The sequence below is a fragment of the Aethalodelphis obliquidens genome, unplaced genomic scaffold (assembly GCF_003676395.1).
Source record: "Aethalodelphis obliquidens isolate GAN/ISIS:26980383/991018 unplaced genomic scaffold, ASM367639v1 scaffold4, whole genome shotgun sequence".
Lineage (NCBI taxonomy): Eukaryota > Metazoa > Chordata > Mammalia > Artiodactyla > Delphinidae > Aethalodelphis > Aethalodelphis obliquidens.
In genome coordinates, this window is record NW_020837948.1 from 27,970,162 (window position 1) to 27,990,599 (window position 20,438).

Here is a 20,438-nt window from a genome sequence, read left to right on the forward strand (position 1 = left end):
CCCTACTCCCCCGCCAAAAAAAAGACATTCTTACTTAGTGATTTATATCACAATAGATTAGTTTACTTACTCTCAGACTTCATAAAATGGAGTCATACAATACTCTTTGGTGTCAGGATTCTTTTGCTAATGTATTTGTTAGATTCATTCATACTTCTGTGTATTTCAGTAACTCATTATTTTTCATTGCTGAGTGGTACTCCATTGTTTAAATATGGCACAAAATTTTAATCCAATATCTTATTGATGGACATTTGAACTGTTTCCTGTTCACCAAAACATTGGTGAACATGTTCTTACTTTTCTTGGATAAATTCCTAGGAAGGAGCTCCCAGGTCACATGACATATATTTAACTTTGGAGAGAATTCCAGTTGCGGCATATTCTTTTCAAACCTTGGTGTTGTCAGTCTTTTTGATTTTAGCCATTTTAAGGTGTTTGGGATAGTATCTTGTCGTAGTTTTAATCTGCATCTCCCTGACGACCACATATTACTCAGCCCCTGCATGCACACCCTCCCCTGCACTGTTGCAGCCTAATAAACTTCTTTCAGGTGTTTGAACATGCCATGTTCTTGCTAATCCCTGGCCCATAATCACAATTCTCCTCTCATAACCTGGAATTCCTTCCTCACCCTCTGCCACCCTCTTTATACCTGGCTAGTTCTAACAGCCTTTCAAGTTTCAGCTTGAATACCACCTGCTTCAGGAAGTTTTCCAAGACCCACTTCTTGCTTCCATAGAAGAAAATGCTTTATTCTGATACTGTGTTAATTATATTGTCTTCCTTGCTCTGCCCTGAGAGTGGGGATCAGGTAAGTCTCACTCACTTCCTGTATCCCTGGAGTCTAGCACAGTCAATATTTGTTGAATCGATGACGGAGAAAATACAGGAAGGCTTTGGAGATGAGGTAATATTTCAGCTGAGTATTGAAGAATAAATAGGATTGAGATTATCCAATGTACAAAAGGAAAAATATATTCTCAGCTAAACTCATGGGCAAGTTCCTAAGAAGCAGGAAATAACCTGTGACTGAGGACACCCACGTGGCTCAGCATGGCTAAGAGGGGGGTGTGAGGCAGGAAGTGATCTGAGGTAAGGGTGGACAAGCAGGGAGGAATCAGAGGACAAAAGCAAGGATGTGCCAGGCAAAGGAGGTTGGGCTATACCTTTTGACAATGAATTGTCACTGAAGCATTTGAAAGCCAAGAAGAGACATGGGCAGACTCATATATTAGAAACCTAATTCTGTGGGTGAAATGGAGGACACCTGGAAGTGGCAAAGCTGGAAACAGGAAGACCAGTTGGAGGTTTTCGTTAAAGCAGGAAACAAGAGTAAGGGGGATAGAGCGGGGGCGGGGGGTGACTGTGCAGAGATACTAAAAAGGCAGAGCTGACAGGCTTGTGGGGACTGACTGGACGACATGAACAGCAGACCGAAAGGTAGAGCACACAGTGGGCAGGAGCACTGGTTCTGGGGAGAGCCTTCCTGGTTCTGGTCCTCAGTCCACACTTAATTGCTGGGGGACCTTAGGCGCATTCCTTACCACCTCTGCTTTGGTTTCCTCAGCAGTAGAATGAGAATAATGAAGGATCTTAACACATAGGGATGTTACAGGATGGGCTGAATGAATACATCTAAGTGTTTAGAACAAGCCTCCTACGTTGAGTACAGAGTAAGCATTCAATAGTGTTAGCTGTTACTGTTACCCTTAACTAGGGAAGAAGAACGAAATTGAGGTTGGAGCTTTAGATCTGGAAGCAGCCCACACACCTGGAAATTAAAACAACAGTGTGGCAGGGCATGCAAAATGAAGAGAACCAAAACGGTGCTACCCCACAGAAGAGAACTGGGATATTTAGGAAAGAGCAGAGGAGGGAGTCAGAGGGATGATGACAAAGGGATGTTCAGCAATGCAGGACTAGAACCAGGAGAAAGAGCTCTGGCTCACAGAAGACAAAAAAAAAAAAAAAAAAAAAAGGAAAGAATTTTAAGGAGAATGGAGTGAGTGGTCAGTGTCAATGCTGCAAAGAAATTCTCCCAGAGGACTGAAGAAGTATCCAACAGACAGAGCAGCTGAGAAGTCCTCATGGCTTTTGCCTATAGCTGATGTAAATGAGAGGTGAAAGCAAAGCAAAGACACCTCAATCCAGGTGAATGCGGATGGGATACATACTTTCTAAAATAAATGTACACCACTGCTTCAACTAGTAGAATCAAAGTTATTTTAGACACTGGTTTGATTCCTTTGAGAGACTGCTTTGATTCCTTTGATGAAATGCTATGTATCTTTAGGCTCTAAACTAAATCCAAATCTGCAATTTACTCTGAACATCACAAGACACACTGTAACTTCTCACTGCTCTGCAAATTTTACAGCAGGCTTTGGTTAAATAGCACAAAATCTGACCTGTATAAAATGTATAATAAATTAGCTAGTATAAGAACTTTAAAGGTATTTTTTTTTTCTAGTGAACTCATAATGCAGAATGCATGTAAGTTTGCAAAATGTAAGTTTGGATTTGTATTATTTGTATTACTTAAGAAAGTAATCTCAAACTTTTCTCTGATTTCAATAAGCAGAGATAGTTATAAGGACAGGGTAGAAGGTTCACTTAACTATAAACCTAGGAAAAAAGAAGTAAGAGAATGGTGGATTAGATAAAGACTTTGCGGTCTCAGCAAAGCAATGAAATCCAGCAACGCAGTGAAGACACAATATCTAATGGTACCCTTCCCCATTCACACATTTGGAGCCTTATGTTATACCAAAAGGTCCACACAGAGAAGCTGGTCAAGATTCTGGCAAACACATAAACTGTTCTAGGTTCCAACAGCCCAGTGCACTTCTCAATTGAACACTGGTCTCAACAGCAGAAGCAGATGCAATGTAAAAACTCTTTCAATGTCTCAGAGCCCAGAGAGGAAAAATGAATATGTAATATGCTGGGTACTAGTCAAAGGAAACGCTAAGGCTAATGTTTCAGCCGTTTGACTCTGAATAGGGTTCACATTTTGATGTATTATAAACGTCATGCAGTACTTAACTGCATTTAGCCAAAAAGTATTCAAATAGAAAGCCTAAAAAGTAAAAAGGATGTTAGCATACCAGTCATTTTCAAAATAAAACAAGCGTAGATGGAAAATGTGCTGATTATAACAAGGTAGTTTCTTTTAAATCCACTGGATATGTGTTACAAGTAGGAACCATGACTATACTTGATTAAATTACTCTGAGTCACACAAAATAAAAAAGCTAGATGTTGTTTGCATGGATCTCCCTTTAGTTAACCAGATTTTCATTTTTGAAAGCTGATAGAGCTGAATATTGCTGCCACAGGGGGGAAGAATCAAACAAGTCATTGCTAGCATAGATTATGAGGATCACTTGAGTTATGTTTCTGTTAAGTTCCCACAATCAACTGATATTCTTCAGGGACAATAAAAGCTTACACAGAACTCTGCTAGAATTAACAGGTTCTTCTCTTCAACAGGTAGCTTGCAAATTTAGGTACAGATATTTAATCCACAGACTCATCTTCAAAAACAAGCCATTGCATAAGCATTACAGTAGTAGTCAAAAAAATTCTATCATTAATGCCACTTAGTACAAGCTCAGAATTTTAAATAATGGGAGCAAACCTATGTATCTATTAAGTTTTTCTGTTTGTTTGTTTTGTTTTTTCTGGAACCCAGCTCTCCAACAAAGGATTTGAGGAGAAATATATCAGCTAGCTTTCTTGGTCGCAAGCAACACTGACTGACTGAACAGGAAATGTATTGGGGGACAGTCCTGGGTACACAGAACTGAGAACAGGCTAAAAGTCCAGGCTTAACAAAGGACTGGAAAAAAATGAGAGGCCATGCTACAGGCATGACAGGGTCCGTGACACAGGACAGGAAGAATCTTGCGGATGCACCAGTGCTGTGAGGGCTGACCTGCAACCTTCCCTCCATTCTGCTTCCCTTCTTTCCATCTCTTTACCCTCGCTTCACTCTAAAGGCTCAAAACCCTGGGAAATAATATATTGATTAGCTGAGCTCATCATCACTGACCTATCTGACCTGGGGCAGGACAATGAAGGATCTGACTTCCGTGTTTGGAGACCATTTCCTAAAAGGAAATCAGGTGAAATGGATGGGAAACAAAGTGTTTGGTTAGAAAAGGAAGGGCTTTGAGTTGAGTTACACTCTCTGTTTTGAAACAAATTCCAGTTGTGGATACATGTTACTGCTCATGGATGAATTAAAAAAAAAGGAAAATGCTTGGACTTACAGACAACAATATAAAGAACCCAGAACTAAAGGGTAATTAAAAAGCACAGTTAAAACCAAGCATTTGAAGCCAGAAAAGAACAGGCTCCACACCATCGAGAAGAATGTGAGGTGGGAAAGAAAACAAAAAACCTTGAGAAAAACCTCACATAATACAGTAAATATAACCAAAAAATTAAAGTGCATATGCCAAAGAGAGACCAGAGACTTAACAATTAGATAACTGAATTCTAAAACAAATGAAATAAAACCAGTAATTAATTAGTAAGAGCAAAAAAACATAAGCTGAAAAATATTCTGAATTGATAGATGGACAATTTAATAAGTTATACATACCCAGATATATGGCAAAAGTTTGGAATTTTAGGGATCAATGGCACTGTTTCTCAAAAATCTAAAGAATAAAAATTGTGCAGTCCATATTCTCTGACCACAAGACATTAAAACCACCTTTTAACACCTAAAGTATAACAGAAAAAAATAGGATTTTGAAAATTTTCCTAACATACTCAAGTCAAAGAGAAAACAATACATACAGAATATTTAGGAAAAAAATAACATAAAAATGTGAAAGCTAATAAGAGCAGTAAAAAGGCAAACACAGAGGGAGAAATGCTCCTTGTTAAAATAAATCAACTGGCCCATTTAGCATTAGTAAAAAAACAGGTAGAAGGAATTAAATAAAAGCAGAAAAGTCAAGAGTAAATACCAGTAAAATATAAATATAATAGTTTTTTTGGGGTACAAAAACCAACAGAAATAGTAAAAGCTTTAGCTGATCTAATTAAGATGAAGAAAAAAATCAGATTCCCCCAAATAATAAGAAAACAAAAACAAGCAAACAAAATAACTACAGATGCAATAAAATCTTAAAATCTGAACAATCTGAGTAAAACACTATAAAATTATAAGAAACTATGAAGTATTATTTGTACTCAAGGAGCAATATAAGACCTAGACAGACAAAAAAATCTGTTTTAATCTCTAAACTTAGTAAAAGAAAAAATATGTATAGACAAACACCAATTCTGCAGGGTTTCACAGGACAGTTCTTAATTTTTGAAACACTGCAAACCAGTAGGTAACTCGATTTAAACGAAGGATTTGTGTGTGTGTATGTGTATGTTAACCTAAATTGGCTGCTAACATTTCAACTTAAAAAGTCAAGACATTTTATGTAACATTTTGGAATTCCAGCTTGTCAAGAATAACTGGAAGAATATCCTGACAACTCTGGTTCCCGTGGCCACACATGGCAGTGGAAGAAGGGGTAGTCCTTTTGGGTGTGGCAGTTACTCCCGGTACATTCAGGATCCTCAGACTCTACAGCCTTCAGTTATGGCACCTTCCTGGCCACTCTTATAAGCATTTTAAGCATGCTCTCGGTGAGGGGGGGAAATGTCTGATAGATAATAATGGAACACCAATTCTCTCTAAATTACCTTTAAACGTTTATGTCAATATCTATCAAAATCCCCCCCCTTTTATTTTTTGATAGGGTAGGAAGAATTTAGCAAGTTAATTCTAAAGCTCTCTGGGAAAATTAAGTGGTCACTCATTAAAAGAACTTTTCAGTAAAGAGAAACAAGAGGAGATTTAAACTGTCTGTTATTGAAACACATAAGGCCGCAACAATTACAGTTAAACAGAAAAGTCCATGAAAGAGGTCAGAAAGCCCAGAAATCGATGCATATTGAAATACAATAAAGATGGCACTTCAAGTCAGTAGAAAAGAATGGACTATGTAAGTCTTAGGGAAGCAGCACAGCACAATGTGTAAGGGAACAAACAGTCTGTGGGGCTGGACAGGCTGGACTGGATGGTAACTAGTGCAGCATGTGCAGCTGGGTGACCCTGGATGACAAGTGTCCTTATCTGTAAAATCAAGATAGTCATTATATCTACTTCACAGGATTGTTGCGAGGATTATCAGTTATCATTTGCAAGGTACTTAAAACAGGAAGTAATACAGTAAGCACTGTATACGTGATGTTAAATAAGTAAAAGAAAGCAATTGACGCTAAGACAATCCTTAAAGTCCTGGGAGCAGGGAGGAGGGAGACATGGGGGGCAAAACCTCCCATCACACCACATTAAAAAAATAAACTGGAGGATTTAGAAAAGTGAACAATAAAAAACTAAATTGGGGGAAAAAAGACTATCTCATCTCTTGGATTGGGGAAGACTTTTTAAATATGACAGCATATTAAATATGACAGCAAAGTCAATCAAGAAAACAGATTAATACATTTGACTACATAAATATTTTAAAAGTCTTTATATCAAACACTAAGAATTAAGAAGAAATATAAAGCTTCAGGAAAAATAAAGGTTGGTATGTATATAATAAATATTCTTACAAATCAGTAAGAAAAAGTACATGATCAAGCAATTCAAAAAAAGCTCTGCCTGTATATATGAGAAAGCATGGAACACTATCACTAATCAAAAATTCACATTTTTCACCACTTAAATTGGTCAAACTTTTAGAAAAAATTATATTGTTGCCTAATATGCAGAGAAATTTGTACCTTTCTATATGGAAGACTGAAGAATACACTGAAACCCACCCTTCTAGGGGTCACTTTGATTATATGCTTCAAAAAATCTTTAAAATATTAAGCCCCTTTGACCTAGTAATTCCATTTCTAGGACAAAGATGGAACATAAGGATTTCAATGGAAAAGTTTCAAGTCACTTTTTCAGAGATGAACCAGAATCAAGGAAACACAGAATGTGAAGAAATATTTTAACTTTCAGATATAAAGCTAAGAATTTTCACGTTCTAAAAATTCAACACCTGTTTCACTGTATAATTAATGTTTAATATTACCAAATTAAAAAAAAAACAGTTTTAAAAAACAAACCTTTTAACAGCATCCTTCTTCTGAATATCTATGGTTTCCCACCACTTTGAAAGGTAAGAGATCTCAGACCACATAAATTTCCTCCGTGGGTCTTCTTTCAACTTGATGACCATGTTATTAAAAATATACTGAGTCTTCTCTCGAAAGTAGTCATCAAAAGTCTTCAACCAACCTAAATTAAGACACAAATATACCACAAAGGTCTGATTCATATGTCTGATTTAAACTGTCACATTCCATTGCATTACCCTTGCATAACCTCACGTTTCATTCATATAAAGACATATTTAAAAATTTAGCAAACGTTTTCAGTTAATGAAATTCCACTTAAATGGATGTGAGACTCACATGTACCAAAATGTTCATTGCAGCTCTATTTACAATAGCCCAGAGATGGAAACAACCTAAGTGCCCGTCATCGGATGAATGGATAAAGAAGATGTGGCACATATATACAATGGAATATTACTCAGCCATAAAAAGAAACGAAATTGAGCTATTTGTAATGAGGTGGATAGACCTAGAGTCTGTCATACAGAGTGAAGTAAGTCAGAAAGAAAAAGACAAATACCGTATGCTAACACATATATATGGAATTTAAGAAAAAAATGTCATGAAGAACCTAGGGATAAAGCAGGAATAAAGACGCAGACCTCTTAGAGAACGGACTTGAGGTTATGGGGAGGGGGAAGGGTGAGCTGTGACAGGGCGAGAGAGAGTCATGGGCATATACACACTAACAAACGCAGTAAGGTAGATAGCTAGTGGGAAGCAGCCGCATGGCACAGGGATATTGGCTCGGTGCTTTGTGACAGCCTGGAGGGGTGGGATGGGGAGGGTGGGAGGGAGGGAGACGCAACAGGGAAGACATATGGGAACATATGTTTATGTATGACTGATTCACTTTGTTATAAAGCAGAAACTAACACACCATTGTAAAGCAATTATACCCCAATAAAGATGTTAAAAAAAATAAATAAATAAATAAATAAAATAAAAAACACACACACAAAAAAAATGGATGTGAGACTCAAAAAGCCACTAATAGGGCTTCCCTGGTGGCACAGTGGTTGAGAGTCCGCCAGCTGATGCAGGGGACATGTGTGCGTGCCCTGGTCCAGGAAGATCCCACATACCGCAGAGCGGCTGGGCCCGTGAGCCATGGCCGCTGAGCCTGCGCGTCCGGAGCCTGTGCTCCGCAATGGGAGAGGCCACAACAGTGAGAGGCCCGCGCAGAAAAAAAAAAAAAAAATATATATATATATATATATATATATATATTTCCTTAAATTAGAGATAAATTATAAATAGTTGAATTAGATATTATAATTACACATGAAATGCTTTTTGGCTTTTTCATTTTTCTCATTGATATCTGAATTTGTACAGTTTTCAGAGTATTTTTATCATTTCAGTATTAGTGGCTTTTTTTTTTTGCGGTACGCGGGCCTCTCACTGTTGTGGCCTCTCCCATTGCGGAGCACAGGCTCCGGACGCGCAGGCTCAGCGGCCATGGCTCACGGGCCCAGCCGCTCTGCGGCATGTGGGATCTTCCTGGACCAGGGCGCGCACCCGTGTCCCCTGCATCAGCAGGTGGACTCTCAACCACTGCGCCACCAGGGAAGTCCAATTTAAGGAATTTTTTAAATTAAAAAAATCTGAACAGTGTTGACAAGCTGACAGTAATATTGTCATAATATGGAATCAAAATTTTATCCTCTCTCATACCACATCTAAAATTTCCTATCCATTAAGTAACCTAAGCTAAGAAAAAGAAAATCACAAGTACAAACTCTACTGAAAAGCCAGCAGCAGAGCAATAATCAAACAACAAATATGTACACATCTATGTAAAGCTGTTTTCAAAAAAGAATTGATGTTGACAACTTAGTTCTTTGACTTTTCCTACTGCATCTCAAAGATCCTGGAAACTTTATCTAAAGACATTTGCAATTCAACTATAAAGAAATATTTTTAACAAGACCTATAGCTCCAAATACAGCCCCATCCAGCAGAGTAATAAAGCAACGTGATGAGTGGCTGAAGCAAAACATACACAGCCACCAATTCCACCTACTGGTGGGACACAAAATATACCCTGCTGAGCATAATCTCTAACCTATGAAATCTAAAAGGAAGGGGACTTTCTATAGAGACAGACTTAACTACTGTGCTATTGTTACCAAGCCTCAAGCATGTGGGAGGTCTAAGATACAAGGGATACAACTGGCTATTCCTTTTGTCTGTCTACAATTAAGTGAATATTCAATGCATACTGTATTTGCTGGCAGAAAATAACAAAAACCTACGAGGGCTGAGCCGGCAATATACTATTCTGACAATGCAAATATGAGCCTCTAAAGGGCACTGCCAGTATGACTGTATTTCTCCCTTTTGCTTTAAGTGAACTCTATTCATTCTACGGTTATTTACTGAGCACCTACAAAGTGATGGGTATGAAGCTATGAGCCAAATAGGAAGATAGTGTAAAATATTCTTTATAGGACTTTCTTGATCTGGAGCACTTTTAAGCTGGTTTGTCACCAAAGAATGACTACCTGAATAATTCAACTTTTTCATGTTTAAATAAAAAGCCTGTACCTACAGAAAATGCAAAGATGTCTCATGAAATAGTGGTTTACAAAGAATCCCATCTTGCTTCACAAAGGTACAACCTAGACCCTGTCCCAGAGCACTGAGGCCAGGATCCACATCTGGATTCCCAGGGACAAGCAAAGAAAATTCAACCTATCCTTAAATGGAGATGCCCTAACTCCCTGCTGACCATGCAGCACCCCTGAGAGACAAAAAATATCAAGTGCTCAGACCTGAGCCCAGTATATAATATAGCACTTAATAATAATAATAATAGCTGCTGCTACTATTATTATTATCATAATCATCATCAGTCTTTAATTGCCCCTTCCACATCTCTACAATCAAACTGGGTCAAAGGAGAAATAAAAGATATTCCTAACACCTAATTTTGAAAGAGTATACAATTTATTTAAAACATTAAATAAATTGCTCCACATCTTAAACATATTGGTTACCCAACACTTCAATTTGCATAGAATTCATTTTATGCCCCCATTATGGGCTGAATTGTGTCCCCTTGAAACTCATATGTTGAAGTCCTAACACCCAGTAACACCCACTTCAGAATGTGACTGTATTTGGAGGTAAGGTCTTTAAAGAGATAATGAAGGTAAAATGAAGTCATGAGAATAGGCCTTAATCCAATACAAGCATAACTCGTTTTATTGCACTTTGCTTTATTTTGCTTCACAGGTGTTGCATGTTTTACAAATTGAATGTTTGTGGCAACCATCTGTCAAACAAATCGATCAGTGCCATTTTTCCAACAGCATTTGCTCACTTTGTGTCTCTGTCACATTTTGGTAATTCTCATAATATTTCAAAAATTTTAATTATTATCATATTTGTTACCATGAACTGTAAGCAGTGATCTTTGATGTTGCTGCTGCAGTTGTTCTGGGGGTGCCACGAACCACACCCACATAAGACAGTGAACTTAAACAATATTCTGACTGCTCTACAGGCCATTCCCCATCTCTCTCCCTCCCCTCCAGCCTGCCTATTCCCTGATACAAAACAACATTGAAATTAGGCCAATGAATAACCCTGCAATGACCTCCAAGTGTTCAGTGAAAGGAAGAATCACATGTCTCTCACCTTTAATCAAAAGCTAGAAATGATTAAGCTTAGTGAGGAAGGCGTGTCGAAAGCTGAGAGAGACTAAAAGCTAGACCTCCTGCACCAGTTAGCCAAGTTATGAATGCAAAGGAAAAGTTCTTGAAGGAAATGAAAACTGCTACCCAATCAACACATGAATGATAAGAATGCTAAACAACCTTATTGCTGATATAGAGAAAGTTTTTGTGGTCTGGATAGAAGATCAAACCAATCACGACCTTCCCTTAAGTCAAAGCCTAATAATCCAGAGCAAGGCCCTAACTCTCTTCAATTCTATGAAGGCTGAGAGAGTTGAGGAAGATAAAGAAGAAAGCAGAGGCTGGTTCATGAGGTTGAAAGAAATAAGCCAACTTCCTAACATAAAAGTGCAAGGTGAAGCAGCAAGTGCTGAAGCAAGATATCCAGAAAAATCTAGCTCAGATAATGAACGAAGGTGGCTACACTAAACAAGAGATTTTCAATGTAGATGAAACAGCCTTCTATTGGAAGAAGATGCCATCTCGGACTATCTTAGCTAGAGAGGAGAAGTCAATGCCTGGCTTCAAAGCCTCAAAGGACAGGTTGACTGTCTTGTTATGGGCTAATGCAGCTGGTGACTAGTGAAGTTAAAGCCAATGCTCACTCACCATTCTGAAAATTCTAGGGCCCTTAAGAATTATGCTAAATCTACTCCACCTGTGCTCTGTCAATGGAAGAGCAAAGCCTGGATAACAGCACATCTGTTTACAATACGGTTTACTCAATACTTTAAGCCCATTACTGAAACCGTGTACTCAGAAAAAAAGATTCCTTTCAAAATAGTACTGCTCATTAGCAATGGTCACCTGGTCACCCAAGAACTCTGACGGAGATGTACAACGAGATTCACATTGGTTTCATGCCTGCTCACACAACATCCACTCTGCAGCTCATGGATCAAGTAGTAATTTTGACTTTCAAGTCTTATTCTTTAAGAAATACCTTTCATAAGACTATAGCTGCCATAGACGGTGATTCCTCTGCTGGGTCTAGGCAAAGTCAACTGAAAATCTTCTGGAAAGGATTTGCCATTCTAGATACCATTAAGGACCTCTGCGATTCATGGGAAGAGGTCAAAATATCAACATTAACAGGATTTTGGAATACGTTGATTCCAACCCTCAGGGATAACTTTGAGGGATTCAAGACTTCAGCAGAGGAAGTCACTGCAAATGTGGTGGAAAAAACATGAGAACCAGAATTAAATGTGGAGGCTGAAAATGACTGAATTGCTGCAATTTCCTGATAAAACTTTAAGGGATGAGGAGTTGCTCCTTACAGATGAGCAAAGAAGTGGTTTCTTAAGATGCAATCTACTCCTGATGAAGATGCTGTGAAGACTGTTGAAATAACAACTAAGGATTTAGAATATTATATAACTGTAGTTGATAAAGCAGCAGTGGAAAGGTTTGAAAGGACTGACTCCAATTTTTAAAGAAGTCTTACTTGTAGGCAAAACGCTATCAAGCAACATTGCATGCTACAGAGATATCATTCATGAAAGAAGGAGTCGACGCAGCAAACTTTACTGTCATCTTATTTTAAGAAACTGCCACAGTCACCCCAGGCTTCAGCCGCCACCACCCTGATCGGTCAGCAGCCAGCAACATCGAGGCAAGACCCTCTACCGGCTGAAGACTCCGATGATGCCTAGCACTTTTAAGCAATAAAGTATCTATTAATTAAGGTCTGTATGTTGTGTTTTTTTAGACAATGTTATTGCACTTTGAATACAGTATAGTGTAAACAAAACTTTTATACGCACTGGGAAAAAATTCATGTGACTCACTTTATTGCAGTGGTCTCGAACCAAACCTGCAATACCTGCAAGGTACCATGCATGTCCTTCTAAGAAGAGGCATTTAGGGCATAGACACACACAGAGGGAAGCCCATGTAAAGACAAAGGGAGAAGAATGATCATCTACAAGCCAGGACAAGAGACCCATAGAAGAAACAAACCCTGCAGACACCTTGATTTTGGGCTTTTAGCCTCCAGAACTGTGAGGAAATAATTTTCTGTTGTTTAAGCCACCTGATCTGTGGTACTTTTTTAGGGCAGCCCTGGCAAACCAATATCACACTAGAAAACATAAGTGTTATTACTATTCAAAAAATGCAGAGAGAATCTACTTTACCAAATACCATCATAATACTTAATATACATCTACCTCTGTATTGCAAGACTGAGCTGAAATCAAATGTAAGTAACATCAATTTGTGTACCATGTTATTATATGTACTCAATAAGGACCATCTAAATTACTAAATGGCTCTACTAGAATTATGGTCCCTAAGACATCACATCTATCTTCTACCTAAATTTTAACAAAGGTCAAAATTAATCCCTAATTATTTGACTGATAACTCAATTAAAGAAAGGAACTATGAACAGAGGAATGCCTCCAAAATTAATTCAATAATAAAACACTAGAAACCTAGCAGAAGAGGCAAATTTAGAAAAAATAGTCTTTATGAAGATTAATAAGTGAAAGGGTTATTTTCTTAAATACAATTACTTATTTTCATCAGTTATACGTTGTTATGAACTCAGGCCATTTCAAAGAATAGTTTATCACGGGAGTTTTCATAGAGGAATCACAGTGACTGATTAATCCATTCTGCCTTCAACAATCATGCAGAAAATATGTCAAAGATATTTACGTGAGCCAAAATACAAGCTCAGAGATGTCAACTTAAAAGCCTTGCATAAAACTCATCTATAATAGATACTACTATCACTATAATACAGCACAATTAATTAAGAATGAACTGAAAGATAGCCTCTTGTAGTTTTCAATATTGAGTAATATAACAGTAAATTAGCTTTTACTGCTCTTATACAATAGCATAATCAAGTATTCCTTTTTACATTGAATTGGCTCTTTCTTTTTCTAAATTACTGTAAAACTCCAATTGTATATCAACATGAGACCAATCACAAAGATAGTATTTTACAAAAAGTTGTATGGGATGAATTTTTGTGACATAAAATTATATTCCTACCTCTAGACTGAGTAATCTTGGGACATTCGGTTGCAAACTGATTTACTTAAGTGGTCAATTCACAGCCTTTTTCTTTCCCTTGAATACACTTGGAAATTGAACCAGGGCTAGAACAGCATTAATACTTTTCAATTTATTCTTTCTCATTCTAACAACACTATCACCCATAAAACACCTAATCACTATTTTAAATAAGTGGGGAAATATTAAAAACAAAGAGTACACAACTAGAAGTTCTATACAGCCAGCATAATTCCAAATTCACTATTTTATCATAAAATGTTTTTAAGTTCTAAAACAGAAAACTAATAAAGTTGAAAACTCTACTGCTTATTTTTAATGTGCATAAACAAATAGACACCTAGTAATTGTTCGCTAACAAAATACAATTTATTTTTTAAATTTTGGACCCAATCTAGCTTTGAAGTCTACAGACTTCGTGGAGACCTGATCCTCTTAAGGAACACTTCGTTTTATTTGGTTCAAGGGCATACACAGTACCACCCTTAGGACCTAGGCAAAGACTGCCCCACCCTGAGCACTGGACTCGAGAGGGCTCTCCCTATTCTTCCTCTGACCACATCCCTTTCCACATGATAAATCCACAGCACAAAGAACTTGCCCGCCCAGTCTGTCCTACCCAGCCCTGCCCTTCTGAGTCCCCGAGACCCAGAAATCTGTGTCCAAACATCCCCAAGCCAGCTTTCTGAGCCTCCCGGGGCCTTCTATAATGCCTTTACCTGCCAGGACAGTCGAACTTGCAGGTCGGACAGTCGAACTTGCAGTTCGAACAGTCGAACTAGCCTGGGCAGTAGCCAAGGGGCTGCAGTTTGTAGGGGCGTGGGAAGAGTGCTGGGGTGTCTGCAAGAAGAGCCCCTCCTGGGTTAGGACAAGGCCAGGTCTGGGAGGAGAGGGGGCTGGGCCACCTGGAGGCTGGCTCTCCCCACAACACCAGCACATTCCAGTGGGGAAGTGGAGCCCAAGCAATCTAAACCCACACCTGGACTTCCAGATCTCTGAGCTATTTCTCAAGGGAGGAGGAAGAGACCTATTTTATTTAGCAATGTATTAGTTTGATTTATAACTTTTAAATGTTTAGACAGAGTGTCTGACAGCCTCCATGTACTTTTGCCCCAGGTCCTGCAAATTTTAGAAGCAAGCCTAGACACATGCTACAACCTGAACTTCAAACGAGTCAGTTCTCATGATCTAGCACCTGGTACAGTCTACAACAGCAAGAGTTCAGTAAGTGCTTGATAGATGAATGAAGTGTGGTGCCGAAAGGACTGGAAAAAAATGCAAGTGGAGTATAAATGCAAACTTACTACTTCAACTAGAAATGAACCAAAGGTCAAAGATACCACATACTATTAGCTCTGCTATGTTCACTCTCTGTTCTGATACTAACCTAATAATCTTTGAACAATATCTCTAAGTTCCTATTTTATATTTAAAAAGCCTCTGTCAGCCCTAAGATGATTTAAAAACACACATCCGGAAGAAGGCATGCCCCTCAAATCATTGTTACACTGTTACGGTTTTAACTGCTACAATAATGATTTTTTAATGAGTACATTAATTCCACTCAAAAGTTAAATAGGTACCAACTGTTAAGAAAACATAAAAAGATTCTGAGTCAAAAATAATTATATCCAGATAATAAACATTGAAAAACTACAACATGCTTCAATTTATTTCCATTTTAACATAATATTCTCAAATTTAAAAATACAAGTAGAGTGCATTAAAAAAATCTCCTTTATTTTAGTAATTAAGTTATTTTACATGGACAACGGTTTCTTCCATCACTTGTCAAACCCTTCAATATTCGACTGCAACATCCAATCTTACACTTAAGGGGTCACATACAACTTTAATTGGTATTACCATAACTCACATGCTAATTAATTTTAATTCCAACATCTCTATTATAAAATAAGCTTATTTTCCCCCCCGATAAACTGTGGAAGAGTTTTAATTAACGTTCTGTTCTGGTTTATTCATTCAAACACAAACCAAGCATCTAATAAGGGCAAAACGATAAAGCTAAGCTAAATGAAAACAGATTCTACAGTGAACGTATGAACCAAATGCCATGGGAATAAAGAAATGGTAAATTCCTACCAGAAGGACAGAAGAGAGATTCTTAAATTAGATGTCATCTGGTTAGACAGAAAAGGTGGAAGTTCCAAATACGGAAGAGGATATGGAAAAGACACTAAGCCATGAAATTGTGTGTCAGTTTCAGGTAGCAGAAGGCAGTTGGGTATGGCTGCACTGCAGCTTACATGGTGGGAGCATGGTGAGATAAATAGAAGTAGGGGGTCAGATCACAGAAACCTTCTAAACGATCCTTGTTTCTCACCAAGAACTTAGGAGAGAGGAAGTTAAGGTATTCTGAGCTGTATTTTCAAAAATAACTGGACTGTGAGTATAAAGGGTAGACTAACAAGGTAAAGTAGAAGAAAAACAGGAAATGAGGTCATTGCAATAATTCTGCTAAAATATGGTAATGGATCGCAGTGGAAAGAAACAGAGGGAAATAAGAGGCCAAGGAGGCAAAATGAAGCGCCTTTACTAATTGACTTAAGTTACCAGAAGAGAGTCGAGGGAGAATCAAAGATGAAGCTGAGTCTTTGGAAACCTGCAAACCTGCTGATTCCTCTAAATGCTTTTAAACTCAGATTTTCAAAATAACCCAACCTTTTTGCCAGGTGATTCAGTGTCATCTAATAGTTTTTAAAGCATATCAGCTTCACTTCCATTAACTTGTTTGAGATACAGCATTTTTTTTGAACCCATGTAAGATGCGGTCACTGGAAATTCTATCCCACACCACAAGAACCTATTTGCATTACTATTAGGACAGCTGGGGTTTTGTTCACCCCAGCTGTATATGTATAATGGCCAAATGTGACCTCTTACTGTACTGCTTTTCTAAATGCCCTTTAAAAGACCTGCATACCTTGATACCTGACACCTGCAATTGTGAGATCAACCTCTAAAATATTTTCTAAGTCGGTGCTAAAGTTACCTCCCTCTCTTGTTAAGAATTTCATCCATGAGTATCTACTCACACCAAATGAGGACACTTCAGGTCTAATAAGTCCTCTCCAAATAGAGTTTGGTTGTCTATAATATGAGAGACATGTATATTCCTTTGAGGCATTACTCTTAGGATATGTGAGGAGTCTATGTACTTAGCCGTATGAGTAAGCCAATACTGGGCAAATAATCAAAGCTTCTAGAAGAAACCATTTAAAAGCTGGAAAATATGGCTTCTCAATCACTTTCTAATTGTAAAATATGTAGCAATGAGGAAAACCACTCACCATTTCATGTACTAATTTAGTATTTAAGGACAAAGACGTCTGTTTCAATAAGGATAGAAGAGAAGAAAAAAAGGATAGGAAACAGTGCAATGAGGAATCTACTTTTGCAAGAGAGTTACTAAAATGTTTTACGTGATTAATAATACTAAAGTAGATAGCATTTGGCTTGGAAAAACTTAAAAGACTTTCTTCCTAAAAGCTCTCCTATGGGTTCAGAAGTATTACCTGCAAGAGGCAATATGTAATGGTTACAAGTTCTGATTCCAGAACCAGATGGCTTGGGTTCAAACCCAGCCCTGCCACTGACACATTACTTATCCTCTCTTCTGCCTCATTTTTCTTATCTGCAAAATGAGGGTAAAAACAGGATTTTTTGTCATAAAGTTGCTGAGAGGAGTGATGGATTCAATACATGTAAAATACCTAGAACAGCGCCTGGAACATAGTAAATTCCCATAGTGCCAGCAATTATTTGTGTAACCAGCATACTGGTGAGCTCTGATGCACCCAGGATTGATGACAGACAAAAGTAATCAAAATAGGGGAGTCGGGAGATGTTCATATGATCACCTACATCTCTTAGGCGCTACCTGACATTTGTGCTCCTAAGGAATACAGTCCAGTCAGAGCCCAAACAATCAGACTTTTTCCCTCTAAAAAGGAACCTCAATACACCAATTCTAGAGATCTCTTAAAAAGACAACCCTAAAGAGCCATGTAAATATTTAACTTTTAAATGCCACTATTTCTTAGCAATTAAGATTGCCCAATAAAATACAGGATGCCAAGTTAAATTTGAACTTCAGATAAATAATAAATGTTTAGTATAAGTGTGTCCCATACAATATTTGCAACACATGTAAAAAAATTATTCATTGTTTATAGGAAATTTAAATTTAACAGAGCAGCCTGTTTTTCTTTTTTTCCCCAGCTAAATCTGGCAACTCTATTAACAACCCAAAGTTCAGATAAATGTGCTAATAAATTAGCTAATGCCCATAAAGCAAGAAGAAAATAAATACTAGCATCATCTGAACTAAATAAAGTATCTTAAGCGGCAGTATAGAAAATGGAAAGAACGTGGATCTTAGAATCAGGTAAATCTGAGATCCAGTTCACTCCTCTGCCCATTTATTTATGACTGACTGACCTGGAACAAATAACTACACTTTCTCTAACCTTACTGTCCTCACCTGGTAAATGGGATTTAAATTTACCACTTCTCAGGGCTGCAGGACAGATTCCATGAAGTAACACACACCAAACACACCCTGAGGCAGGACGGGCAATGAATGTCATAGTATCTTAGCTCCAGAAACGCAAATTTCCCATCACAGTAGCCAAAACCAAAGGACTCGCTTTATCCCACAATAACTAAACAGAAAAATATACTCCCCAAACTGTGCCCGCGTACAATGCTCTCCTCCTCCTGACCATCTCATTCCACTAGGCAGGTTCCTTTGGCAGCCTGAGTTCTGTCCCCACTGCCTTTCACCTACATGCGCGGTACTCAACCATGGCTGGCCAGAACTGGTTTCTTCTGACTGTGCTTAACAGTATTTGAACAGAAAAGCTGTGAAATAACATTACACTGTGATGTCCTCACATGTTTTTGTTCTTTTTCACAAACTTTTTAAGAATAAGGATACATAAACAAATTCATTTCAAAATGCAAAAATCTGCTCTTAATTTTCAAAAAAAAAAGGCTGAAAATCCTAATCACTAAATCAAGTCAATAAAAATTCTGCAGAAGAACTGCAAATGCATGAAAGAAAATTATTTTCCATTGTGACTCTTGGGCCTAGGTCTTCCTTCTGTTTTGGAGTCATACCACATGGGGGATTATTTTCTAACACTCATTTTACAAATTGCTTAACTAACAATATGATGTCCAATTTTTCATTTAGTATACCTTATCTTCTCTCTACACACTGTGATTTCTTTGAAGGAAAATTAACTAAATATTTCAGCAGTTTAACTAGTGGGAAGCAAAGAATTAAGATTGTAGATACAAAGGTGCTGTAACTGTGTTTTAATCAGCTTATTAAATACAACATGAACATGTATCAATCAACTAACATTTAATTTCATGGTCTATGATTCAAAACTTTTCAAAAGCATAAAGGTACAAAATTATCAGTATTTACTTAACAATTCCTTTCCAACTTTGTTTTATCTCATATAAACCATGTAAAATATTATATGATAATTGTTACATGTCCTTATGGACTGGAAGAAGACATAATTAGGAATTTTATTAATATACAAATATAATTTGAAATTTATCTTTCCAATTTGATCCCAAAAGAAAAATATCTCCACATATAAAAATACAGCAACATAATTTTTTAAGTACGGTGACTAAATGTAGGAATCTTCTAAACTCTAACCCCAACAGACAACACTTCACTGATAAACTACTGAGCTAAAGTTTGTTTTAAATTGTTCCGGCAGAAAATGGAAACAAATCTCTATAAATTTCATTTAGAAAGTAAACTGCCTTAATTGCACATTCATTTAGGAGTATTATACAAAGATTTCCCATCAGAGTCACACTTTGACTTGGAATGTATGTGTACATACTTATCTCTTCTCTACTGAAAGAGTGGTTTTTTATGATCTGAGTGATTCAGTTTTTCAAAGAATAATTTAGTTTATCTGAATTCTATTCTTGTTAAGGAGCAGTGAAAATTATTAAGGAAAGTCAGGTTCTTCTCTAGCATTTTGCTTGATAGCAAAAATTACTTTAGTTTTAAAAGGTCTGTTTCTGACCATTATTTTTGTCTCAAGTGGAGAAGGGCCTGAGGGTAAGGGTCATTAACATCTTTCACTAAGACAAAAAGATTCAACTGTGGTTGCTAGGATACCAAAAGACAGATTCACTTATTACAGTCAGGAACAGTTATTCATAATGTCTTCTCACAAAACAACATACTAACTGCAACAAGAAGGAAGCTTAATGCAAACAAAGTCTAAAGGGCAGAGGCAGTCCCTGCCCTTTAAGAGCTTAATATTGTCTGTTACTGGTATTTAAAAGTACATTTTAAATAAGCTATTTTTTAAAGGAATGGAAATAAGTAGACAGCAGGAAGAAGTGAAGGAGGGAAGTTAAATGTATAGGCCAAAGAATAAGTCAACTGTTTCATCTGAGTCTGTAGTCACATTCCTTTGTTCACTAACTTATTTAACTGAATGACTCTGTACTATGTGCTGATTACTGTTC

At 37.5% G+C, this 20,438-nt stretch overlaps 1 protein-coding gene across 1 annotated transcript in view; it reads right to left on the reverse strand.

Moving 5' to 3' along the window:
* MAN2A1 (mannosidase alpha class 2A member 1) overlaps positions 1-20,438 on the reverse strand; it is a 163,049-nt gene that overhangs the window by 106,814 nt on the left and 35,797 nt on the right. The window contains exon 4 of the mRNA XM_027100241.1: positions 7,144-7,315. Within this exon, the coding sequence (XP_026956042.1) occupies positions 7,144-7,315 (172 nt within the window). The remainder of the gene's footprint in view (positions 1-7,143; positions 7,316-20,438) is intronic.